The sequence below is a fragment of the Astatotilapia calliptera genome, chromosome 9 (assembly GCF_900246225.1).
Source record: "Astatotilapia calliptera chromosome 9, fAstCal1.2, whole genome shotgun sequence".
Lineage (NCBI taxonomy): Eukaryota > Metazoa > Chordata > Actinopteri > Cichliformes > Cichlidae > Astatotilapia > Astatotilapia calliptera.
The window spans coordinates 24,465,357-24,492,636 of NC_039310.1; the positions used below are offsets into that span (position 1 = coordinate 24,465,357).

The following is a 27,280-nucleotide window of genomic DNA, read 5'->3' on the forward strand; positions in this document are numbered from 1 at the left end:
CCACGTCTGGATTGGTATGTGCTAGCAAAAAATAACACTAGTTTATAGTAATATCTTGTGATATTTTCTACTCTATGAATATATAAACATATCAGGTACCATCAATGAAGATCATCCACAGTGCAGTACTTGAACAAGAGGGTTTGAGTGCTGTAGTGCTGTCAGCAAAGCTTGGGTGGTTAGCAAGTTGTCAGTTCTTTCAACGATTTCTTCCTGTTAAAAGGGTTATTTTTCCTTCCCACAGTCACCAAGTGCTTGCTTATTTGGGGGGTTTCTTCTTACTATTGTACAGTCTTTACAATATAAAGTGCCTTGGGGGGACTGTTATTGTGCATTAGTGCTATATGAATTAAACAGAATTTAATGGAAATTAATATTTTGTACAGGTACAATTCACAGACAGATACCTGCTAAATGGAAACCTGATAAATATCAGTCTAATAAAATACTAAAATTACACCTACACCAGTTCTTCTTGGTCAGTTGATTTTACAGAACAAGGCATATTATTTGTCAGATAAGTCTTTTAAGATGTTTAGGAGCTGTCAGTCAAAGCAGTCACACAGTTACTGTAGCTTTAAGCCTTTCCAGTATCCAAATGGTGCTAAAATATGTTATAAAGTGGTATACGATCAATATAAGGCAAAACTGTTTTTATTAGCAGGTTGTGAATACTCTTAGATGTTGGAGCCAATGGGATTCCTGCTTGACTTCCTTTTAAGGCCAGCTTCAAGTGGCCATTAGAGGAAGTACAGGGTTTAGTCACTTCTGAACTGCCCTCAGTTTTTAGTTCCAGAGGTTGCTGCTTGGTTGTTAGTGATATACTGTTCTTCACTTTTTTGCTGCTATCGTGACTATTTGGATGATGTTATCGTGATCATACCTGCTTAAAAACTGTACAAGCTAATAGGCAAGCATACATTACAACTGAGAGATAGCCTGCAGCTCTGAAACTGTAATATTTGGAAGTTACGCTAGTTTATTGTTTTCTTATTACCTTCTGTTGAATATCTGTATTCCTCACAATTAGGTTACACGTTGCTAAGTTATTGATCTTATTTATGCAACTTGAGACTGAAGGATAACTGAAGGTTAATGCATTCTTGAGAAGGGCTTTACATTCAATGGATTCAATGGATTTTTGTTTTGTTTTTTTAATAGCTGGAGCAACAGAACCAGCTCTTGATTGCCAATCTGTAAAGCAACTGAAAAAATTAGAGACTAAAAGCGGAGCAGAGGCAATCAAAACACTATGAGTAGGGTCCCAGTTGAGAATTGAGACAATGAGATATAAACAGGACACAAGTGATTGTTAGTCAGAGGGGTGAACAATAGCATCGTGGTCTGTGTTTGATGAATGGGTGTTTTTAGCAGCACAGGAAGTCGTAACTATATAAGGGCTTTGTGGCCGACGCCCCAAACCCTAATGAGCACGTGCAGAAAGAGTTCTCACCACAGTGAAGGGGGTGAAGTTGAAGGCCAATCAGGAGTCTGCGTTGTCACGGTCATCTGCACTTCAAAGAGAGTGAGAAAGTAGACAAAAACAGTGATGTATTTTTACAGACAGCAGCAACACCACCTTCATCATCAGATTAATCTGCAATAATCGGTGTCCTGTGAGGATAATTTGGTTCTAGTTCACTGGCTGTCTGATCTGATAAATGTTTCAAGCAGAGCACCCTGTTGTTCTGTACATGAGGTTAGGCACACACGTTTCACATGTGCGCCATGAAGAAGAAGTGCAGCTGCCAGTGCAGACACATGCACAGATAAGGTCCTGGTTCTGGCCATTGATTTTGTTTTTGTTTTTGTTTTTTTGTTTTAATATATGACCTTAGTTCATGTCACTGGGAAGACTGGTCTGTAGTTTTCTGCAGGGAAGGAGGAAGGACAGAAGGGAGGGTGGGTGCAAGGCAGGGAGGAGTGCTGGAGGAGAGGAGGAGGGATGGAGGGAGGAACAGTCTGAAGAGCCAGAGTGAAGTTTGAGTAGCTGCAGATAGACAGAGAACAGCAGAGAGAGCAAGACAGATTGGGAAACTGATCCGAGTTCGGGCTGTTAAATTGAGGGAAATTTTAAATTCTCTGAAATTTTACAGAGATGTTTGTAAGACTTTTGGGCATTTAATTTTTGCCCAGATATTAGACTTTTGGGGCCTATTTTTCTATAGTTTGGGATTTTTATTTATTTTTTGCCAGTATTTAGATGATTAATGTCTACTTCACCTCTCAAGATTTTTAGACTGTAGGAGTAGTGTTTTATCTGTGTGTGTGTGTGTGTGTGTTTGTGTGTGTGATATAGTAAACCATGGAGCTGGAGCATTTAGGCGGCGGGGGGGTTAAACCCGAGAGGGATAGCAGTCGTCTCTACAAGATAGCTCTGGCCATGTGTGTGTTACTCTGCGCCGCTCTGCTTCTTGCTCTCATACTAGGTAAGTCCACCCCAAACACACACATATATTTATATATGCACACATTTTCCTTATCCTACATTATAATTAGTTAGGAATCCAACATATGAGAATGTATGCATGGTGTCCTCAGATTATAGTACATGCAGACTGTAAATAACACATGACCATGCGAGTGGGAGCAAAGGTCTTTGTGGAGGTCTCGCGGGTAACTTGTGTAGAACTATTTTAGGTTCATGTAAGGTTTCATACACGCCCACTTGCACACGCACAACTTTGTGCTCTTCGTAATGCACAGTGGGACACAAATCGGGACACTAGTGGAACAGAAAAGAATGTGTTTTTCACAGCTCTTCCTGCAGAGTGTAGTATTTTTTAGCAGGGACATGTGTAACGGTTTGCAAGTTATTTATTTACATCAATTTAAGCTGGTGCTGTAAAAGATGGTAGGTGCTGGTAGGTGTGCTAAACCAGTAATTTGCATGCTTTAGATTAGATCTCACACATATCCACATAACACTGCAATAAAGGGGGCAAAAAGGAGTAAGATGAGTTTAAACAAATATATTTAACACCTGTCGCTTGCATGGGAATATATAAAATATAATTAAAAAGACAATAAAGCGTGGGTAAACATGGGTTGACTATGAGGGCTGTTATTTTGATGGATCCCCATGGATTAACACAAGAGCTGGAGAGCTTCTTTGACTGTTCTTTTATTCTAGGAGTAGGTTTAATCCATGTCTGGGGACTGTGTAAGAGCGCTGTATGCACTCTTAGCTGGACTTTTCCAGATGTTTCCTCCTGACTACGTTCACACTGCAGGTCTTAACCTCTTAAATGCTCAAGGTTAACCGCTCAATTCCGATTTTTTGATCAAATCCGATTTTTTTGTCTGCTTGTTCACACTACAAATAAAATGTGACAGCAAACGCGCTCTAGTGTGAACCCTCAAAGTGGCCCACATGCGCAAAAGACGACGTCACACACAACGTCACACACAACGCGCTCTGTTTAGACCCAGAGCAAACAGTATTGTTTGACTGATGGCCTTAATATAAAGACTTGTTTCGGATTTTACGTTTCCCAATTTTGCTTTAAGTTATAAAGTTACTTTGTTATTTACAAATGGCCTAATAATTATCCTTATTGCTGTTTTAGAGAAGAGCGGTGCTTCAAAGGATAGTTGGAAATTTCTGTCAGAATCTGCAGATTATACAGTACAAATAAAATGTTCACGTTTCTCCAACGTAGTCTTCCCAACAGTTTCACTGGATGGCCAGGAAGCGTTCGCGATGTCTTCTCCGGTGCTGATAATTGCCATCTGTCTTGTGTCAGTGATGTAAAAGACGGATTTAATGACATGACCATTCAAACAGCAGTCACTTTCTAAAACATCAGATATGTATAGGATTCAGTACCACATATGAAAGTGACCCAGATCGGATTTGAAAATATCAGATTTGTGCCGTTCACACTGTCATACCATGATCAGATATGGGTCGTATAGGGTCAAAAAAGTCTGATTTGATGCGCTTTCGCCTGCAGTGTGAATGTAGCCAAATTGTTTGTTCTCCAATTCATTATTATTTATTCATTTTTTATTTCTGTTGAAACAATGCAGTCAGTTCCCTCTGCACAGAACATGTGGACCTTCTTTCTCAACAGTAAGATTAGTTACTACTCATAATAAAAAAAAAATAGATTTTTATATGTATTATATTATATGCATTTCTATAATGGTCAAATTCTCAATTTTTGCTCAAAAGAAACAGTTTGGAGAATAAGAACATGCTCACTCTGATATTTAGAAATATTAGAAGTGGGCAAAAATACTGGGCAGCTGTAGCTCAGGAGGTAAAATGGGTGGCCTACTAATTAGACAGTAAGTGGATTGATCCTCGGATCCTCAAAGTACCTTTCCGCAAGATATTTAACCTCAAGATGCCCCCAATGCACCTACTGGAGTGTGAGTGTGTGACTGTTAAAAGCACTTAGGCATGATGTGTGCGCTACATCAGCCCATTTACCAAATAGCTAGCTTGCTTTTGTCTGGAGTGAACAAATATGTCTATCTGCTGTTTGAAAGTTGTGGTTTTTACATTGTAGGAAATATTGCAGCATGGCTCCAGAGGAACTTTAAAGAGAGCCTGATTAGCTATATGCTCATTTTTTCCCAGTCTTTCTGCTATGCTCATAGTTTGGATTGGCATCACTCATGTGCAACTCTGCCTTCAAGATTTTGAGGAGAACATTTGAGTAATGTGAGTGTTGCATGGCTGTGAGGATGCTGTAGCAGGGAGGGGTGCGAGAGTAAGTATTGTTTTTTTTTTTTTTAGTTGTTGAGGGAAGGCAGAATTCTTGTGGTTTCATTGAAGTGTAATTACATTACGAGCCCATGTATGCAGTCCCACACACCCACACTAATAGAACCCCCCCCCCCCCTTCCCCATCCATGTGAATGACCACACACAGGAATGCTGCTTTGATTTTTTTTTTCCAGATATTTTTAATGAGTTTAAAGAGTGTGAGTCTTAAATGTGTGCTTGTGTATCTGCATGTTTGTGTTGGTGGCTTGTTTGGTATCTCAGTAATGGACATAAGTTTGGTTTTAGCAGTGACACTGGAGCCTCAGTCGCGAGTGTGTGTGCGTGTTTAAACCCCTGTGTATGGGCTTCTGGGTGAGAGAGCGCCTTGTTGAGTTTGTTCCAGGCCAAGCAGTTCATGCAGGGTTGAAGCTGTTCTGAAAGTGGCCACAACTCTCAACAAGCAGCTCTAACTAGGCAACAAGGCTGGTGGACCTCAGAGGTCAGACATTGCGGCACAGCACCGTAACGCTCCACTCATCCGTTCACAATGGGGATTTGGTTTCTAAATCTGTCCACGGATCCACATCACATAACAGCGGTTTCTGCCAGGAGGTTGGAAAGGCAGGTTTTTGCTCACCTTCTATGAAGGGAAGTGAATGGGTAAACCTCCAGTTACAATGCAAGTAGCTTAAACAATGGTGTGCCTATTCTGTTTGTTTTGTGGTGTTTTGATTGCCTTTCGCAAAAGCGAGCGAGTAATGTCACACTTATTGCATCTTTCAAGAGTGTGGCAAGCATGACTATTTACTCTGTCTGAGCGCTCTGCAGCTGTATCAGCTTTACTTGTTTATCTCGGTTTGACCCTTTTTCCTAAAGAGTGGATAGTAGAAATGTCCTTGACTACATCCTTCTCCAATAAGTACTGTCATTTTGGGGTAATTATTGCATAATCACTGGTGGGGGAGTATTCAGAGGCTGAAATATATGTAATAATGCTTCAGTATAGTAGTGCAGTGTTCCAAGGTGGAAGTCATGCAGTCAAAGTTTTACAGCCCCCGTAGGGAGGGGTAGACTGTATGTTTATACGGTTGAGAATATAGTAATTTTCTTTCTGTTGAGTTCATTTTCTAGAGCATTTTTTATGATATATATCATTACAACAAAGAGCATGAAAAGTCAAGTTTGCACAATATTTTCAAACTTATACATTTGCTAATAATTCATCCTTGCATTCAGGATATCTTGTGAGATGAGGCAGAATTTCAAAGAGACATTTATGCATCAAATACACAATAACAATAACTGTTTGAGTCAAAGTTGATTTTTTGACCTTAGAACTGGTTTTGCTCAAGGTGCGGCCAACTTCCCCCAATCTGATGCAGAGCTGAACTTGTTCGACGTTTGTGCGCATGTCTTCAGTTCTCAAACTTCACCAGCAACTCTTTTCCTCTTCCTCAGTGTCTCAAAAATCCAGTCAGGAGGAGTTCTGTCTGACCCCAGAATGCATTGAAGCAGGTGAGAAGAGGCGCTAAACGGTCCATCTTGTACGTTTAGCGGGTTACATATGGACTGTCTTAATTGTGACCTAAGTACCTTATGCTTAAATGTCATTGATGGAGGTGGGTTTTTTTTTTTATCTCTGTAGCGGGGTCTATTCTAAGTAAAATGGATCAATCTGTAAACCCCTGCGAGGATTTTTATGCTTTCTCTTGTGGTGGGTGGCTGAAGGAGAACCCAATTCCTGAAGATTCGTCCTCTTACGGCATCTACCCCTGGCTTAGGCAGCATGTTGACATCCAACTTAAAGGTTTGAGAATAAATTCCTCATCGATGTCCTAATAAGCATTTTGGTTTTCTTACAAAGTTTCAGAAGTTTGGAATAATGAAGTATAGATGTAAAATGCACGTACTGAATGTAAATGTATTTCCTTTAAGCTAAATTCTTGGCTGCAGACTGCTCTGAATAGTTTTCAATTTTTTTCTACTTTTGGGATATTGCTGCAGTTTTCTTTATATGGTCGTCTGGTACAGACAGAGCACACACAGAGCTGCTCGGCATTCAGGAAGTTAGCCAGTCAGCAAAAAGTGCTCTTTTAGGGAGAGGTAGCTTAGCAAGACAGGACCTATAATGGCTTATTTCAGACAGAAGATAACAATAAGATCCAGTATAATAATAAATGAAAATATTGGAATTACAAAACAGAAAAGGAATAGTGCTAGATATTCAATTCAGTGCAATTTTATTTATATAGCACCAAACAACAACATTTGCCTCAAGGTGCTTTATATTGTGCCTTGAAAACAGGTGACTCCCTGTGAGCAAGCGCTTGGTGAAAGTGAGAGGGAAAAACAGCCTTTTAACAGGAAGAAACATCTGGCAGAAGTAGACAATGATGCAACCTTTTTCCTTAATAGGAATTTCATTAAAGGTCATGAACAAGGTTAAGTGTTTCCATTCACTGGACTCTTACTTTCAGAGTACGCTACTGAAATAGCATAGTGCTCCAACAACACTGCAAAGCTCACATCAAATTTAAAAAAAGGAGATCAATACAGCAAGCATGTCATCATTTTAAATGGTAAATGGTGGTTTACCATCATTTTAATCCATACATTCTTTTTTTTCAATTCTACATTAAACATCAGCCATTATGCATCCTGACTATATGGCTAAGTGTGTTATCCTAGTGACGGGTAATGTATCCCTGAGCGGTTAGCCTCTAGCAGAGATGATGACTGGGCATTAGAGGTTTCTTTGAATGATGACTCCAATTTGCTCCATCAGAATTACTGCAAGCTCCTTCTGACCCTGACGAACTTGAAGCAGTGACCAAAGCTAAGAGCCTGTACCGCTCCTGTTTGAATGAAAGTAAGTCACAACACAGACGTTTGCTCTGTGGATTTGTGGGGATTTTGTTTATATGAGACCCTCAAAATTCAGACCCTACAATTAAATGTCCTTACAAAGTCAATCATTTACACAAAGACACAGTGACTCTGAAAACAAATAAGGTAGGATGAGCTTTTATTGATCCACACGACAGATCTGGGGTAATGGAAAAGCAATAAGAAACATGGGTGCAGCACAAAGCTAAAAAAATAGCCACATGAGCTGTAAAAAGAGTACAAAAAAAATCAATAAAGTTGTGTATACCATTTGTTGTGTGTCTGTGTACAAAGCTCTATTGGAGGAGCTGGATGCCAGACCAATGCTGAGAACACTTAAACAGCCAGAGTTTCGGTGGCCTGTTGTGGGTGACGGGCGCGGTGGGGAATATCAGTGGTCAGAGAGTCAGTGGAGCCTCCTGAAGACGCTGGCAGCGATGAGGAATCAGCACAGTAAGAGCGTCCTGATTCGCCTGTACGTCTCCCCTGATGACAAAAACTCCTCTCACTACATTATCAAGGTCAGACATTTTTCCTTCATAGCCCATCACATAACTCCACTGTAAAGCACATTTTTATAGTATTGCACTTGCATTGTTGGATTCAAGAACTTGGAGAAATAGAAGTCCATTTCATCTCACTATCAAATTACATTAATCCCATTTTTTTAGTTGCTTGTACTGAAGTACAAAATCCACAATCCCATACACTGTATATAAAAGATGGACATCTAAAAAGAAAGAAAGAAAAGAAATCGAACGAGGCAAAAAGAAGCCTTCTTTATAGAATCCATGAGTTAAGGACAACATGACTCTGTTTATCTGTCATAAACTCATCTTTTCCCAATTATACTCTATGATCACAGTTGGTACTAAAGTTATACAGATGTTTATTTTTTAAGTTATAGTCCTGTTTAGTCCTTGTGGTTGGAAAGTGTCTACTATGTGTCAATTTCTCAGTTAGATCCACCCTGCAAAGTTGGCAACGGCCAAAACAATTTCTGTAAACCAGTTTGTAAGGTCAGTGTTATATCCATCTTTTATATACAGCATTTGGTTCCAATTTTGTAGAAGGACTTAAAGTTTAGGTTTAGAAATTTTCATTGTTAAAAACTGTGGGACCAGACGGGAAAGTGAGACCAGACAGGATAAGTACCTTTTCAACAAAGAAAATTAAAAAATAATGCTGTTATTCATTTTTGTTTACTTCATTTTTGTAATAATCAATAATCGTGTGCTCAATCAAAAGGCACAAAAACAGTTCAAATGGGCCAATCATTTTTATTTTATTTTATAAGAATGATGTGTACATGCACAGGCTATTCTTATTCAAAGAAATCTCCCTGTGCCAAATTATGACATTGAAAAGTGAATAAGAGCAATATTTTTGAACATACAACCAGAATTTAAAAGCTAATCAGTCATGCGAACAGATCCAAGTTTCAAAGCCAGGTGAGTTATTATGTATCTAGCTTAGCTTCACTAGAATATAATGTATCTGAAACCTCTTGGAACTGTTTTGAAAGACAGCAGTGTAAAAAGCAGCAGAGGCTAACCAGCACTTTCTGTCTTTATGTAGCTCGATCAGGCATCCTTGTCTCTGCCTTCCAGGGAAGACTACATCACCAACACCTCCTCTGCCCAGGCGGTGAGTTTCCACTTTGCCATTTTTCCATCTTACCTTTTAACCAAAACTTTCCGTCCTGGATGAGTGGTAGCAAAAAAGACTTTTCTTCGGAACAAGAGTTTCTATTCAGACTCAATACGTCCCCCTCTGTGTTTTCCTTTAAAAAAAAGATTTCTTCCTCACCTCAGTCACAGAGTTCTCACTCAAAAGGGATTGTAAAGACCTCATAAAGCACCTTTAGAAGCTATAAATTTAAATGGAATTGAAGATATCAAATAAGGCTTTTTATAATCTCTATAACTGTGAATTCCTTCTTATAACTTCAAATCTAAACATTTATGAGTGAAGACCTGTTCAAGCCTTTGAATTTAGAGTAGTTCAAGATATTCATGCAAAACTTAAAATAGCAGAAATGTAATTTAAGGATAACAAAATCTTTTTGAATAAAACCGCTCTTGTATCACTTTCTTTTTTTAATTGTTTCTAATTGTTTCTTTTTTGTACTGATCTGGCTTTAAATATTTCTGAACCACTGATAAATGGATACATTTACATTTATATATATTAGCATATAATGCAAAAAACCTCTTTTGAGCCGAAACATTCTTATTAATAGTTTATCTGATCTGCTAACTTTAACACACAAATATTTAAACTTTCTAATGCTTTATAAACATCATCAGCGAGCAACACAGATTGGATTCCCTTTTTCAGTCACCATGAAGCTATTTGTGAACATAAATGTCCCTTTAAACCACTGAAGATTTTTCTGCTGCTGTGTGTCTCTCCCTCAAAAAAGGTAATAATAAAAAAATACGTTTCACTGAATACTGATACAGTAGCACAAGGGTATGTGAGTGCAGATGCAGGCGCTTGATTGATGTCTGATGATGCCTGATAGCTCAGAGCAATGAAAGAATGAAGTCTCTCTGTCTCTCTCTCCAGTATCGTGCGGCGCTGCTCAGTTTGATGGTGGATGTGGCCGTCATGCTGGGCGCCCCAGAGAAAGACGCTCTGACCCAGATGGAAAAGGCTCTCGCCTTTGAGACCAAAGTGGCTCATGTAAGGACGTCATGTCAGATAAATATAATCCCGCTTAATGTATGAAAATTATTAAATAGGTCTCTGTAGCTCCAAAGCTAATTAAAACTCTACATTATTCTTTGTGAAATATGGCGGCTGATTCATCAGCTTCGCCAACAGTATAACAGGAAATCGTTTTTTGGACAAATTTAGGATCAGTCATGCTGATGACAATTGCTCTCTGTGTCTGCAGATCCTGATTCCCTATGAAAACCGCACCAGCGAGAGCATGTACCACAAATACACGCTCTCTCGACTGCAGCGCTCAATACCTCAGGTACTTTAAAACAATGCAGAAAAACCGCCAGAGAGAAATCAACCTTAGCATCAGTTGAGACCGGTTCAAAACCAAGTTGTACACGATGTCCTTGTCCGGTTTTTCCTGAGAAGTCTTCCTACCAAGCAGGGCTTTCTTCAATAGTACCAAACATTCCTGTTTTTTTGTGGACTGTTTTGTTTCCAAGGTCAGAAGAAAGATCAGTACCGCTCTGATGGTGAATTTGTAGCTACTGAGAGCAGAAACTCAATCAGCAAGTCAAGGAAACTGCTTTTATTGGATTTGTCTGAAATGTAACTACAAGCTTCATGATATGTTTAACCTCTATACAAACCGAATTAGAAACGAGGACTGCTGATATTTTGTATTTACCTGTGCACAAAAATGTAGTTCACAAAAGTTGAAGTTGAACTCTGAAATTGAAAAAATACAATGCGTGCAGGTGTTGCGATGCACAGAAACTGAAGTAGCTGGCTTGGTGAATATACTACATATTTCTATATAGTGTTAAAGACCTTTCGTGCTCTTTCTCCCTCTCTCTCTATTGCTGTAGTTCGATTGGCTTAATTTCGTAAAAACTGTGGTGGAGTCTAAAGGTGACCCGGATCGATCCATCTCCTCCTCTGAGCCTGTCATCGTCAGAGTTCCACAGTACTTCAAGGAACTTATGAAGCTCATCGAGGCCACCGATCCCCGGTACAGACTCCCTTTCTATCGTGGTGCCTTGTTGACACAATAGCTTAAAGACACTCTTCATACACACCCTATTAATAAATACAATTGTTTGGTCCCAATGCGAGCTAAATAGTGTAGAAAACTGCCTCGGGCAGTTTACGTGCATCAGCAATGCAGATGCAAAATCTGCAAGCAATAGGCAATAAAAGGGTGCAAAAGCTACATAGCCTCAGAGTTCAGATGCTTGGCTTAATGGCAGGATGGCTTTAAAGAAAGAGCAGCTAAAACAGTGAGGGGCGCAGTAGGCTCTGTAAAAGAAAAATAAGGATTATTATGTAGTGTATATCAGGCAAAGCTACTCTCGTAGTGTCAAAAAATTGAAGAATTGGCACCTGAGATAAACATTCAACTCCCCTATAAACTCAACCCAGTCCTCATAAGGGACAGATATAATGTAAACACACAGGCACAGACATGAGCCCACACTGGGGCTCGAGGGCACCTGTCGCTCAGTACAAGTATTTTACAGTGTATAATGAGATTACATGTAGGAATTGAATTAATGTCCCCGTGTCTCTCGCTCTCCAGGACGGTAGCGAACTACGTCCAGTGGAGGACAGTCTTTTCCCGGATAACCGCTCTGAGCCGTCGTTTCCTCTACAGATACCTTGACTACGCTCGGGTCGGTACACAAATCTATGTCCATATATGATCACTTTTGAATGTTTTGAAAACAACTGTATTTTAGAAAAGCTTAAGAAATGCAATATTTTGAATGTTAACATTTAGCGTGCTAACCGAGGCCTGTTAAATCTCAGATGTAGCTCTTGGGTTTTTCACAGTTTCTCAGAGCAAAAGTCTGACCTCGGGGTGAATTTATTAGGACATTCACTCCTTGGAAGTCTGGCTGCTATCTTGAATGTCTTCCACTTGTGAATAATCTTTCTCACTGCAGAATGATAGACTTTAAATTGTTTGAAAATCACCTTATAACCCTTCCCAGATTGGCTGGCACCAACAGTTGCTTCTCTGAGATCATTTCTGATGTACTTGCTCCTTGGCTAACACCATTGCGCTAACACACTAAAATCTTCCAGACATACAAAACTGCCAAAAATCTCTGCTTTTATAAAGGTGCTCAAACTTGCTGATGATTAGTTAATTGGGTGCATTTCATTAGCAGCGGCAGCTGCTCATAATTCTCTTAACGTACACTTTTTTTCCCTTTTTAAATGTTTTACACCTAAACCTAAATAACTACACTTGAAGGTTTCTCAGCTTTTCTCAATCTCTGTTTTTAGGTCGCAAAATTCTTGTCACAGTACTTAGTGAGTTGGGGAAAGATTTTCTAATTTTACCAGTTGGTAGCTTCAAATGTTTTAAACAAATCATCCCCCCTCCCCGACTAAAGTGACTCAGCGTGAGGTCTTAAACACTCTCGTTAATGGAAACTTGTCAGTGGAAGTTGTTTTTTTGGAGCGATGTCACCTTGAATTTCCGTCTCTCTCGCCCCCATTAGGTAACCACAGGAACCACCTCTCTGACCCCGCGCTGGGATAAGTGTGTTAACTACGTGGAGAACTCACTTGTTTATGCCACCGGCCGGCTTTTTGTCAACACACACTTCCAGGAGGACAAGAAACACCTGGTGTGTGTGTTCCCATCATATCCTAAATCCTGGCTCAGCTGTTTGAGTTTTCTGTAGCTGTGTAACAGATGAGTGCTGAGCTGTGATGTCTGCATCACTGTAGGTGTGTGTGTCTGTGTTTAGATGGCAATGATGCTGGGCCTTTTTGCATTTTTTATAAACAGCCTCACTTTGCTATAAGTGAGAACGTTCTAGGTTTGCGTCTGAAAATCTGAACATTTAAACTTCTGTTTCATACTTGATTTGTTTCTTAGATGGAGGAGCTGATCGACGGCATCCGCTGGGCGTTCATCGACATGCTGGAGAAGGAGAATGACTGGATGGATGATTTAACCAAGAAGCGAGCTGTGGAAAAGGCACAGTTTATTCCATCTTTTCTAATCTAAACTGTAAACACCACCTGGGTCTGGGTGCAGTTCCCCCCTCCAGGGGCGGGGGCACCTAGACCCGGTTTGTAGAGTACGCTTGGGGAGTGTGATCGTGTGTACAACGTCTCTTTATGTCTGTCTCCACATTGGTTGAGTGTGGAGTAAGTGCATATGAGAGCATGAGGGTGGGAATGGATGTTTGTATCTGTGTGTGTCTGTATGTCTGTGTCTATATGTCAGGTTGGGTGTCAGGCGCCACCTCTCTGGGGACATCTCAGGCCCTCCAAGGTTTGGAGGCCTATCTCCCCCTACCACCACTTCCCCTGCCAGTGGCGGACTCCCTCAGACATTGGTGCGTTGGTGGTTCTTTGTGTCCGGGGATGGGCGTCCAGGTACACACCGGCTCACTCCTTGGCGGCCGCTTATCGGGGCCTGGAGCCTGGGGCTCGCTCGGGCCACTTCGGAGGTGGGGTGCCCCCGGCCTCTCGGCCTGGGGCTCGGTCACTCAGGCGCAGCTGGCTGCCGGCGGAGCTCACGGGCGCGTCACTGCAACTCCCCCTGGCTTCTGCTCCGCGGCTGCTGAGTGAGCCCTCATCTGGGACTCTCCTCAGCTCTTTCCGGGACAGTGGCGCAGCTGCCCCTCTGTTGGTCTTCCTTGGTCTCTTGTGTTCTGGGGGCCTCTGGATGTCTGGAGTTTTGATCTCCTCCATACCTGCTTCACGCCCTGGAGGACGGGGCTGTGGCCCCCCCACACCCTCTAGCAGATTATTACATGAAGGAACCTTTTAAAAAACAAAAAACAAGCGCGTCCATGCTCACAGGTGTACACACGGGTGATCACACCCACAAACTACACCCTTTTTGGCTCCTACCTCAAAGCACACTGTGTTCTGTTGATCTTATGTGCTGCACAATAATGTTTAACATTTAGTATTTACTGTCATATTCCCATATATCATTGTGATGTTGTTTATTCTATTACTCTTGTTCTCTTCTGCTTGCTTTCTTTTTTCTTTCTCAGCAGGTGATCCAGGTGATTGATATATGCATTTTTTTTTCTCTGCCCGTTCTGTTGGTTTTTGTCTTTTGCCCTTCTCCCCCGTCCCTCTTCTCAGCTGTTTCTCTTTCCCTCTTTCTTTCTCCCCTTCTTTCCCCCAGTCAAGTCTCTCCCGTATTCAGCAAGTGAAAATAAAATAAACAATAAAAGGTGAATCAAATGGACCATTACGGCAAGGCTGGGATGGTCAGTTTGGTAAAGTAAATCCGTTGGGCATCTTTCTTTGCCTTTAGACAACAATTCTGATGGCAAAAGAGCCAAACGGGACAGGCCAAAAAAAAAAAAAAAAAAAAAAACAAAAAAAAAAAAAAAACTGTAATATTAAAAAATATTTGGATTGGTGATGTGAATTTCAAACTGTTTAATCCAAAACTGGCCCAACAAATTGAATGAAATACAGCAGTGCATTAAATAGTGAAAACAACACCCTCTCTGAACAGCTGTGTTAGTCACATCTAACCGTTAAAACAAAGTCTGACCTTACTGTAGTTGCAGCAGCTGGAAACAGCTGCCAAGCTAGAACAGATACTATTGTTCTATCGGTTCGGGAAATCTGTTAGTATTTACTGGCACCACTAAAGAATATTTATACGCAAAAAAGAAGAAGTCCTTTACTCAACAACCCAACAACAGTGTCTCTTACGTGATCCACCATAATCCTTATTTATCTTATAGTCAGCCTTGGTGAGGTTCTTAGGCATAAGTCATACGGGCCAGAGACCCGTGGACAATCCCCTGGCAATACCATAGAAAAATGACTATTGCCTGAGCAGTTGGCAAGTGGTTGAAGGAGGTGGTTGATAGTCACTAGGTGAAACTTGTCACAAAGAGATATATGATGTTCAATATTTTTTATTTTTACCACTTAACGAGCAGTTGGTAAGTCTTTGTGGACAAGTCAGCATCTTCCCTACAGGCAACAGCATTGATTTGTTAGTGCCCAAAGCAGTTACAAGGATGTTTTTGGTGCTGCACACTCTTTGTGACTGATTTCACCTTGCGACTCAAACCACTCACCAGTCAGTCAAGGAATACAAATTTCCCCTAGTGACCAGTGTTTTCCGGGGGGTTGCTTCCTGCTCAAAAGCCTTTGTTAGTGATGCTTTAATCCATCCTTTTATCTCTTCCCTCTTAGAAGCCACGTCTCCTTTTATTAACTTTTAACTTTCTTCTACTTGACTGCCCCCAACCAAACTGTGGTTCGGGGCCTTTTATGCTGTGACCATAAAAGGATATCTTCTCTTGCTGACATCAAACTGAGTGAAAAAAGAGTGTTTAGAGCAGCGTGAGCTTTTGGCTGACAGGGATTGTCACATTCTCATTGATTGCAATTTTCATGTGTTCTCACTGGAACTGCAATGATTGAGAGAAAATACATTATCTTAGGTTTTCATAAAGTCAGACTCAAATGTGTCCAGGATCTTATTGCTAACACAATTGTTTTCAGCTCCACTCACTGTTAAAATGTTTTTGATGCCTCTCAGCTTGAACCGAGCTATTTATCATTCACCAGCTTTGCTCAAGCTACAATACTGAAACCATTTAAAGAAATTGGGTCCACTTTATGGCAAGCATATAGACCTTCATAATTAAAAAGGATTTTGCTGTAGGGGCCCGGCAATGTTTCTGTGAAGACACTTTAGCCTATGACTCTCACAGTGCTCTCTTTTTATTACTTTAATATCATTTAAACTTACTCATTCAAACTTATATTTGCACTCACTGCCAATTAAGTTTGACTGAGAGTCTGACACACCTTTTTATGTTTAATTTAGATTTTATTTAAATTCTCTTATCTCTCTCTATAGGCACATGCAGTCCTGGCTAAGGTTGGCTACCCAGAATTTATTTTGAATGACACCTACCTCAATGAAGATTTGAAGCAGGTCTGTTTAAATTAGCACAGCACCAGCATCATGTTCCTGCAATGTTTTTTTCCCTTTTCATTCTGAAAATGGAGGAATGTTGCTATTTAGAAGTAATGTGTAATGTGTTTGTGTCTGCTTCAGCTAGAGTTAAAAGAGAATGACTACTACGGCAACGTGATGCAGACACTGAAGTTCATCGCTCAATCCGATCTCTCCTGGCTACGAAAGAGCGTCCCACGCACAGAGTGAGTGGCAAGTGTGAATACTTAATTAGGCACTGTGACATCATCCGTTTGATAAGGAGATACATGTTGACATTAGGTCCGTCCTAAAGTATATGCAGCTTTACTGCTTTTTGACTCTAATGGGCATTATAATATATAAAATAGACATGGTGATGTATTAAATGAGACTTGAAATTAGGGATACAGCAACAGGAGTCGCCCCCTGTTGGCCACTGGAAAGAAGGAGGCACTTCCTTTCTTGCCTTTCTTGAAGCTCCGGCGATCGTTTATAATCAGGCTATGGTTTTATGTCCTTATTAATGCCTAATGTGTGTTTGTGTTTCAGGTGGTTTACAAACCCAACAACCGTGAACGCCTTCTATAGTTCATCCACAAATCAAATCAGTAAGATATACATTCATTACATTTTGTTTTTTTAATCACTCAGTTAAGTCCTTACCAGACAGATCAAAGCACCAATTCTGGGATTTCCATTTTTGTTAGCAAACATAAGATTGAAAAGCCTTGACCTTATGCAGTAAAATATCCTGTTTGGAAAGAACTAAAGATACACAAAAAGAAAAATTATTTTTGGTCTTCTTGTTTAGGATTTCCTGCTGGAGAGCTTCAAAAACCCTTTTTCTGGGGAAAAGAGTATCCAAGGTGAGTCATCCCACCCAAGAGCTGACTTTATTTTAAAAGAAAAACCTCCTATTAGAGAACCACAGCCTGGGCAGCATTATTGTTCTCAACAGATCTATAAACTGTCCTATATTAAACATTGGCTTGACAGCTTGATTTTATTTTGTAAAGCAATTTCCCACAGCACAGTAACATTTGTCCATGCTTCTTCTTCTTTTTTCTTTTTTTTTTTTTTACCATATCTGAGACTGGATGACAAGCTATGTAACAATCTGCCCAGCTGGAATGGTGCTGGCTTCCAAAGCTTCTATTGCTTTCTTTTTATTGTGTTCTTTCCTCTTCCTGGTGTTTTGTTCTCTGAGTGATACTTTACATCATTAAACTAAAAGTTACTGAATGAAGAAAGTAGCTCATTAACTGCCTGCTAGCTGTCAGTTTTAATACTCTTTAGCTTGGCCGCTAATAGAAAAATAACTGCACACAGTTTATGTATGATAGGATCCAGTGGTGTGTGACGACTTTTACAAAAGCTCAAGCAGAGACAATGACAAACAAAAAGAAATTATCTTCCACTGTTTAACAAGACAAATTGTTGTTTCAGACTATGAAACAACCGTTTCATGATTTAGTGTTGCATGTTATGCATCTTGCAGCACTCTGTGTGGTCATCTTCCCCTTTGTGCACTTCTTGCTGGCTGAAGAATTATTAAATGTTATTACTTTTATAGTTATCATAAAAAAAATATTTGCTCTTAGGTGACAATGATCTGTGCCGGAGGAACATTTAAGAACATTTAGTAGAAGTAATAACACACTTTATATGCCACACTGTACATAAAGCTGTAGTATTGTTATGTAAATTTGATTGGTAAAAAGCAATATTACTGCTGTTTATGTTTGAGGTTGGTTTAAATATTTAAATATATTCTACTTGGTACTCAATTATATACTTGTAATTGTTCTAAAGGACCATTATAGCTAAATTAAAAGGCCTGTGCACTGTCAAGATCTACAGGAAGATTCAAATTATTAATGAAGAAATAAGGTAGCGTATTAAACAAAACAGCTGTCTAAAGATGATACACTCAGTATAGACAGCTCTCGTGCATGCTAATCTGAAAGTATTGGTGAAGTCTGCAACTGTTAACTGTGTTCAGAGCCTTGAACGCAGAGCCAGCAGCAACTTGTTTAGCATTGCTAGTCTCCCTCAGTCTCCCATCAAAAACCAGAGGTTTATCCACAATGCACATTCCAATGGAATCATAGTCAAGCAGAGTCAAATGTGCTTCCAAAGACAGAGGCTGCAGCCTCAAGATGTCAATCATTTAAAGAATGGATACAGTGAAACCAGAATAATTATGACAGAATTCTGTTTGAGATGTCTGTGTTTAGACTTCATTGAACAGGCACTGCTTGCATACTTCCCCTGATCGAGCACCACTGATAGAATCTAATCCTCTCTTGAAATTCCACAAGACGTTGACTTGTGCCACACTAAAATCTGTGTTGTTTTCCTTCAATTTACAGATCTTTAAGTTACGGTGCCATCGGGGTAATAGTTGGACATGAGCTAACGCACGGCTTTGACAATAACGGTAAATAATGTTTGCTAATAATGATTTCAAAATATAACATTTGCGATTGAATAATAATGAATTATGTGGTCTGAACAGGTCGCAAGTATGACAAAAATGGCAATCTTGAACAGTGGTGGAGCAACTCGTCCATAGAGGCCTTCAATGAGAAGACCCAGTGTATGATTAACCAGTATAATGGTTATCACTGGAAGGAGGCGGGCCTAAATGTAAGGAAGCAGTCTGAATGTGCAAAAATTTATTTAAAAAAAGAAGAAAAAACTGCAGATGTAGTTTAAACCACTTTTCTAAGAAACTGTCTAAAAAATGCCTGTGTATAACTGGATAATTATCAAAGTCAAGAAATAACTGAAGACTGTTGTTCAGTTCAGATGTTTCTGATGCATTACGGCCTTTGTTACTCTTTTGTAAATGTTTTGCCCTGCAGGTGCGGGGTAAGAGGACCCTGGCAGAAAACATAGCAGACAATGGAGGAATAAGAGAAGCATTCAGGGTATGATCTATGATTTAAGAAATGGTTTTCTACAGGAGCTGTCTACTTCGGACATTGTGAGCTATTGTTTTTAAAAAAAAAATTCCTAATCCTAAAGGAATTTGTTCCCTTTGCAAAAATGATGAAGAAGAATTAACGACGTCATGTAAAGCAATCCAGATGAGAGAATGTTTATTTCACTGTTCTTGTGTAGGCGTACAGGCGGTGGGTGGATGAGAGAAGAGGTGGTGTGGAGGAGCCTCTGCTGCCTGGAGTTGCACTGAACAACAACCAACTGTTCTTCTTGAGCTATGCACATGTAAAGACACTTTTGCACACTGTTTTTCACTACGCTCTAAATGCAGTTTTTCTGCCAGTGTGTGTTAGATCTGAAGACCTTCAGTTGATTTGCAGGTCTGCATAGTAAAGTGATGATAGACAGGTAATATTTGGGCATTTTCCTATGGGAAATGTAATGTTTGGGCACTTTAACATAATGGTTGAATATAAACCAAACCATATAAACCATTAAAGTGGATTACATAAAAATAGTATATACATTAAAATTGTACTTCAGTGAAGTACTTGAATGAATGTACTCAGTAACCTTCTATAGCTGGTTCTATCCATGCTGGAGAATCCAATTGTATTTCCCATGGCCCCCTTGTGGACACATCCCTGATGTCCTTCATTTCTTAACTACAGTTTTATGCAAATTTAAAGAGTCGGTTCTTGTAATTCCTAAAAGTGTCAGTAGGAGGCAATGTTGCTCCTCTCACGCTGTCATTTACTGAAACAAATGTAAAATATAGTTGAACATATCTATTTCTAATGCTATCAAAACCATAGAGATGAGAAAGGTTTGAAAATCTATCACAGGGCTTTCATGCTGTGTTCCACATCTTGGGTACTGCTCTTGTTGAGCTGTTAGAGTTATTTGTTCCCCTTTCATGCTGTCTAGCCAAACAGGATGTCATCGTGTTTTACTGTTTCCATGTGTGGAACATGTCTGGCTACTCAGAATTATTGCATTTATAGAAGCATGCATGTGTGATTTTGCATTCAAATGCATTCCTGTCTGTGGAAATAATGAAATGGAATGGCCTCAAATGGAATGCTAGACAGAAGTTTTCCTTTCGGATTTTTATTGTAATATTGCATGCAGTGGCACATGTTAAGTCAGAAACTTCTGAATACGCATACGTAATTTTGAGTATCTAGCAAAGCATTTAATCGGTGTGTTTGTAATGCGCAGGTGAGATGTAACACATACAGACCAGAAGCGGCCAGGGAGCAGATCCAAAGTGGAGCTCACAGTCCACCAAAATACAGGTGAAGCCCGCACACAGACACACACATGGACACACATAGCAAGAACCCCTCCAACCTGACCTTTATCGTCACTCATGTCCTGCAGAGTTATTGGAGCGATGAGTAACTACGAGGAATTTCGGAAAGCATTCAAGTGTTCCGAGTCGTCGATTATGAACAGAGGAGCACAATCCTGCCGGGTGTGGTAACCTTCGACCTCAGCGTGATATCCCTGAAAAGGCTGATAATGCTGGATTTATCCAACATAGTTTACATTGTAAGGGAACAACATTAAAATGAAGTAGAGTTGTTCTCACTGAAACACACTAATACATACACAGCGTTTGGGTTAGTGTGGATCTTTGACCTGAAACCACTTTCAATTGGCTAACAAGAAAAATTTAACTTTTTACAGTCATCTTTCTTCCTTATGTCACATAAATTAAGGTTGAAGATTCTTATAAAGGACCACAGTTACAGGGTTGGAGACAAACATGTTTTTGTGACATTACAACAACACAGCTATATGTGCTGTACATGCAGCTAAATAAAAGCACTGCATTTACATGAACTGCATTTCTTCTGAGAATTTATGTAATGTAAATGTACAACGATGAGAACTTTTCTACTGATTACAAAAATATATCCCAGGTTGTTTTTTGTGACTGTAGGATACAGATATATCAGCTCAGCTCGCATTTATTTGTCAGCAGCCCAAATTCTGAACACTGTACACCAAAGATTAGCTCTTTAAGTAAAGTTATGTTACTTAATATTATTTTATTTTGAAAACCAGTATTATAGAAGCAAAGTGATCTTAATGTAACATCTAGCAAACTAGATCAGGTACTTTGTCTGTGAGTTGGAATTTGAGTGTGTGTGAGTGTGTGTGTGGGCCCAGATTTTCCTTTGACAGTCTTGCCTTCTGTTTTGCTTTGTTTCAATCTTGTGTCAGACATTTATATTCATTGCGCTGCAGTTCAGCCCGAGGCAAATGAACTTACAGAATTACAAGCACTCAAACTGCAGCATGCGTTCTCATTTGTCTTTGTGTCTCCGTCAGTGGACTGTACCGCTCAGGTGCATTCACACCACAAAATGATGTTTCTTGGGAATAACAGGAATACTGTATGATGCATAGTTTAAATATTTTGTCAGAAAATGGGAAAGAAGTATCTGTTGTAATGATTTGGCTGTGATTTGTTGACTTTGTATCAGCCTGCTGGTCTTTTTCTTTATTTAGCATTTTGTTTTTAATAAAGAAATCTGTAGTGAAATTACACTTATCATTCTAGAATTAAATCTACCGATTAAAATCATGAAACAAATATTAATTATTTGAGTTTTTAAAATTTCTGTAAAACTTTTTTTTACTGTTACTGCCAAACAGTAGTGCTAATGTTTGATTCTGTGCCAATTATACAGCTGTTGAGACCTGTTGGTAATCCTCCCTGCCAACAACTGGTTAGTAGGGAAAAACTGGTATTTCTGATCTGGAGAACAGTTGATGGCGGTCTCTACACTGTAAAAAATGTAAATAAAGAACAAACAAACAAACAAAACAAAGAATGTGCTGTTAATTTTCTGCCAGTACATTGTCTGTTTTTTCTTTGTTTCTTTGTTTGTTTATGTAAACTACAAATGGTAAAACAAAGAATGACTAAATTCCTAATAAATTTTCGTACTTTAAAATAATACATTGTGCTGTATTTTTACAGATTTTTTTAAAGTGTCTATTAAATTGGTTAGAAAGGGAGTGCTACACACACAAAAAAAACTGTTTTTCATAGGATCAGGACTAAAAGAAAAAAATATGATACTTAATTCAAAATAATATAAAACTGGATTAACTTGTAAATAACATCAATTTGAAATTTGTGATCAATGGGCAAGCCCTAGTCCTGTAACTTTACTGTCAGTATTTTAGTAGTACGATATCCACTGTAGAAATGATTAGATTGAAACCAGTGTATATCATTACAGGTCTTTGTCTTCCTTTTTTCATTATTATTATTATGTCTTCTGTTTTTCTTCGAATGTTTTTGTAAGTTAATATGTGACAAACTTTTCATTGTAATTATAAATTTGTATGTCGTCATAATGGTCCACTGATTCTGGTCTTCAGTTTTGTTTTGTTTTTTAGGTTCCAATAAAACTTCTGAGACATTACACTGTACCTCCAATTTTGCCGTGATTGATAAGAAGAGACAAAAAAAATATGTGTGCGAACAAGAGAGAGAGCCAGAGTGATGTAGTGAGCAGTGGGTGGAGGGTGCTGATGGATGGTGGACAAAAGACATAAAGAGATTGAAAGCATGTCCATTTATTGATTTTCCTCCGGACTCGCTATTACACACACTTACACCACATCACATCCCATTCATTTATGTCAACAGTTCCCATGGCAACTTGTTCTGTGTTACAGGAGGTGCTGTGTAGTCTTGTGGTATCCAGCAGGGGGTAACATTAATGATTTGTATCTGTGGCAACACCAGCGGCAGTCTCATCAATTCACACCAATTAGAAAAACAGTCCACTGCTCCAGTCTGTCTCTTAGTGTGTGTGTATGTATGTGCATGTGTGTGTGTGCTGGGAGGTGTTTAGATGATTAAGAGACAAAGGTAGGAAGTAAGTGAGATGCTTTTACGAGCAATATAATGCATCAAGCACCTGGCAGGCATTCTTGTCTTCTAACTTAATGGAAGTTTCGATTACCGATGTGCTACACAAGAATCAGAACAAACAACGGACATTTTTACTTTTTATTTCTTTTATTGTTGCTTGTCTCCTCGTGCCCTGTCAAGTATTTGGACTCGACATTTGAGTTGATTTTATAGATTAAGACATCTCAACTTTTGTATACAGAAAAACATCATGACAAAATCCATTAAAGTGAAGCAGTAGAAAACTTTTGTCTCCCTTTTGTCTTCAAAACTATTTCACATTAGAAAAATCACACGGCACAAACAGAAATGTCACAAAAAGCATAGGCTACTGATAATATTTCCCCGTGCACCAGGCATAGCAGAATTGGCTTGATTTGTCCCCAATATACCTTTTACTACTCATGCTAGGAAATTCATCCGGGTAGGAATTTTCTCCAGGACCCAGGTCAGATTGAGTACTTTTTCTTTTCATATTGCTATTATGCGCTGCATTGTTTCACTCCCACCATGACTATGTAATTTCTTTTTCGCCTTCTTCTGTTTTACCGGCAGTTGGCAACCCATTTAATTGGAGCAAGAAATTGCACTGCCCTCTAGTGGAAGAGAATGTAATTGTTTTGCCAGGTGAAACCCGATAGTCTTTCACGGCACACCTGATCATTTCTCACAGCACACCTATGTGCCGCGGCACAGTGGTTGGGAAACACTGAGCTAACTGACTTTTTGCCAGCTTGTGTAAAATGTAAGTATCCCTCTTGAAAAGATTTTGTTCAATCAGATGGTTCACAAGGCTGCACAAAAAGGTTCAGGTGCTTTGCCCTAATTATAAGACTAATTGTTATAAGATAGTTATAGATTATTTTATTGATGTATTTATTTTTTAATAAATAAATCTTACATGGACTCCAAAGAGCTAAGTGATTTCAACTATTAGCTGTGTTCACGATAACTGTTAGAGTTGTGTTATGCAGCTCAGAAAGCCCAGGTTAGCTGTCAAATAGATATTTTGATGATAGCTAGACTAAACTTAGCTATACAAAGACTAATTTTTGAGATTGGGTTTTTGATTCTCCAGTTGTTTTACCTATATTTGTGATTAGAGAAGCTCTGAGCTCTGTTGGTCGCTTTTATCCAGTACGTAAGAGAGCACAATCACCCCTGCTTGACTCTCTCAGTGTTTGTCGAGCAGTTATGAGTAATAAGCCCATACCTGACTTGGTGCCATTACATCACTGACTTGTGATAAATCTACTTTAGTGGCCAGTGTAAAAATGACATCTAGGGTGATTAAACCACTGATTTGTCACCTGGAGGCTACCTTTGTTAAACACTACCACACTAATCTGCACACTTGAGTAAATCAACTGACACATTGACCCCAAGAACCACTGAAAAAGAGGCAATGTACTGTCTATGAAAGCATCTAATTTGTAAGATTTTTTACTTCTATTTTCTTTACTTCTGCAGGTTCCACAGAGTAAAGGAAAATTGAAGTGAAAGGTAAAAAGAAATTGTAACCTCTACATATTTTTATATGTCATAATTTTTAAAATATTTTTAAGTTCTATGCTCGTCCTAATGAAATGCTGAGTTTGCATAAGTTGTATCAGTAAGCTGCAGTAGATTGGCAACGTGTCCAGTGTGTACCACGTCTGTGTCCCTAGAACATCTGGGATAGGCTCCAGCCCATCCATAACCCGGATCTGGATAAGCAGAAGAAAATGAATGGATAGATAATTGAGTTCCTGTGTATTTTTCACCACAGAAAATGCATTTATTGCCTTCATAACAAAGCACAGCTGTGCTTTGTTTGATGTCATTATTAGCTTCCTTTTGTCAAACATTTGCCCTCATAAACATTTACATTCTGAAAGCCGGGCTTTGTTAATTAGATACTCGAATTGTCCAGAGGGACCTCTTCTGATGTTTATGTATCTGTGCTCCTATTATAGTCAGTGATTTTGTTAACTCATCCTGCACTCCAGGTACAAAATAACTGTCAGTCCTTCCCGTCTAGATGGTTCTGAAGAGGTTGGTTTCATCATACAGCTATGGTACCATTTTGCCCATTGTGAATAGATTCTAGTAATAGTATGTGAACAGTATTGTCTCAAATTTGAAGATTCTCAGCTAAAGTTGAAGAAAATTGCTATGTCACAATATGCAGATTTGATCCATTCTTATTGAGCATGGTAATCAGCCCTCCTGATTTGTCAAACTGAACAGCAAAAGGCTTTTGAGTGGATGTCTCTTAGCACAACATCAGCTTTTCTGCTGCCAGAGGCTCAGCCACGGTCTGATGTCTAGGCTGGCAAACAAACACCTTCCCTTTGTTGTTTACTACATTCTCCCTAAGTGGAACTGATAGCAAAGGTTACAAAAATGACAGTTTTTTTCCCTGCTGAGCTAAAACGTGTCCAGCAGAGGGCAGGGAAAACCTGGGGCCGTTTTTTGTTTGATGTACAGATTAAACTCTCTTTCTGATAGATGAAAATAGCTCTTCTAAGATATTACACTCTGACCTTTGAGCCAAGTGGATTTTTTTCAGACACTGCTGAAATCACTGGGCCTCTTCCAGTGTTTCTTATTAAATTTATGATCACCTGTCTCAATAATTTTGTTCTGCCCTTTTCTACTGCAATCATGAAGAGAAGCAGCGTGATCATGTGATACGCCTTTTATCTGCATCCGTCTGCATCAATCTTCTCTGTTTCTGTCCGGTAACTGTAATCAAATCTTTGAGTCTCTAAGAGGCCATGAAAACGACTCTACTGTATTTCTCCACCCATGCACCTCCCTTTGACCTCCCTCTTCCATCACCCCCATTTACAGCATCCTGCCTGGCCTCATGAGCTAATGCCCAAATGACATTTAGAAATTACAGATGCTGCTGACCACCGAGAAGATGCTCCGACTGGATAGACAGAAATAGCGGATATGATAAAGATGGATTGAAAGAGTGAGATGGAGATAGTGAAAATGATTAAAATGAAGACATTTAAATGAAGACAGAGACGCTGTGCTTGATGAGCAGAAACCGCCGTTAATAGTATGGTGTCTTAAAATTTTAAACATCACTTTCACGAAGATTTCTAATTTAAAATGTTATTTAAAATGTAAAGAGTCAGAAACTTTTGTTCTGCATCAAGAAGTTTAATTTTGAACAGATTAGTTATTTATCCTGGAGTAACCACGAGACTGACGCAGCCATCACCCACTGGTTAGTGAAGTCCTGTTGTGAAGCCTCAAGCTGAGTGTTTTCACAGGACCCTTTGTGGTGTTTTGAAACTAGCTGTGACTAACAAAGGATGACTCTGCAGAATGAGTCTGCAGATGATTTTTCACCCAATCTCAATCGCACAATTGACCCGGCCTAAAGAAAACAGTACTTTATCCTCCTTTTTTACTCTATTAAGGACCATAATTTATATAAGCTCATCATATTATACTGAATGTGATGTGGGATAAGCAGCATAGGGCATAAACTCATGAGATCTGGGTTTATTGTTTGTAGTAATGTTTAAGGTCATCTTCCCACCAAACTAAAGCTACATCCATCTTTCATATACAGTCTGTTCCTAGAGGCATATTTGGTTGGTTGGACAGTGAATTTGTGGCACCTATCAATAGTTCCCCCTTTTTACGGTCCCCCAAAGGGCTCTATCAATACATGTAAATTGCATTGCGAAGATTGTTCACCAAAATAGGTTTGATCACTTTCAGTCATGTGAAAAAAATATTTTTTTACACAGGATTAGTAGCATCTAAGTGCTTCTAGTCAGATGCCTTTGATTAACTGATCATCAGCAAGTGTGAACACCTCTATAAAAGCAGACATTCTGGCAGTTTTTTCAGGTTTCTGTCAAGGAGGAACAATATCAGAAATGATATTAAAGAAGTCATTGTTAATGCCCATCTGGGATGGGTTATCAGTTCATTTCCAGAGAAACGGAAGTCTATCATTCCACAGTGAGAAGGATTATTTACAAGTTGAAAACAATCAAGATAACTGCCAATCTTCCCAGGAGTGGACAGCAAATTCACCCCAAGGTCAGACTGCAATGCTCAGAGAAACAGCAGAAAAATCCAGAGCTATCTCAGACTCTATAAGCCTCAATTAGCGTATTATAGGTTAAAGTTTATAACATTGCGATTAAAACAAAGA

General features: G+C 39.3%; 1 protein-coding gene across 1 annotated transcript; it reads left to right on the plus strand.

Annotated features, from left to right (window-relative positions):
* Positions 1–1,966: 1,966 nt before the first annotated feature.
* phex (phosphate regulating endopeptidase homolog, X-linked) lies at positions 1,967–23,688 on the plus strand. Its single transcript, XM_026180154.1, has 22 exons — positions 1,967–2,429; positions 6,176–6,232; positions 6,363–6,524; positions 7,503–7,586; positions 7,898–8,124; positions 9,182–9,250; positions 10,175–10,291; positions 10,506–10,589; positions 11,143–11,285; positions 11,853–11,946; positions 12,784–12,912; positions 13,167–13,268; positions 16,146–16,223; positions 16,347–16,450; positions 16,776–16,834; positions 17,038–17,092; positions 18,599–18,666; positions 18,745–18,875; positions 19,094–19,159; positions 19,353–19,457; positions 20,394–20,470; positions 20,556–23,688. Exons 1-22 carry the CDS (start codon positions 2,306–2,308, stop codon positions 20,656–20,658), a joined length of 2,238 nt encoding a protein of 745 aa, XP_026035939.1. The 5' UTR covers positions 1,967–2,305; the 3' UTR covers positions 20,659–23,688.
* The last annotated feature ends 3,592 nt before the right edge of the window (positions 23,689–27,280 follow it).

What these genes read in the sequence shown, in the direction of transcription:
- phex (XM_026180154.1), top strand. Translation starts at nt 2,306, where the DNA reads ATGGAGCTGGAGCATTTAGGCGGCGGGGGGGTTAAACCCGAGAGGGAT. An exon ending in AGGAGGACAAGAAACACCTG is followed by an intron (nt 12,913 to 13,166) that starts GTGTGTGTGTTC and finishes TTTGTTTCTTAG; the next exon opens with ATGGAGGAGCTGATCGACGG. An exon ending in CACAGTCCACCAAAATACAG is followed by an intron (nt 20,471 to 20,555) that starts GTGAAGCCCGCA and finishes CATGTCCTGCAG; the next exon opens with AGTTATTGGAGCGATGAGTA.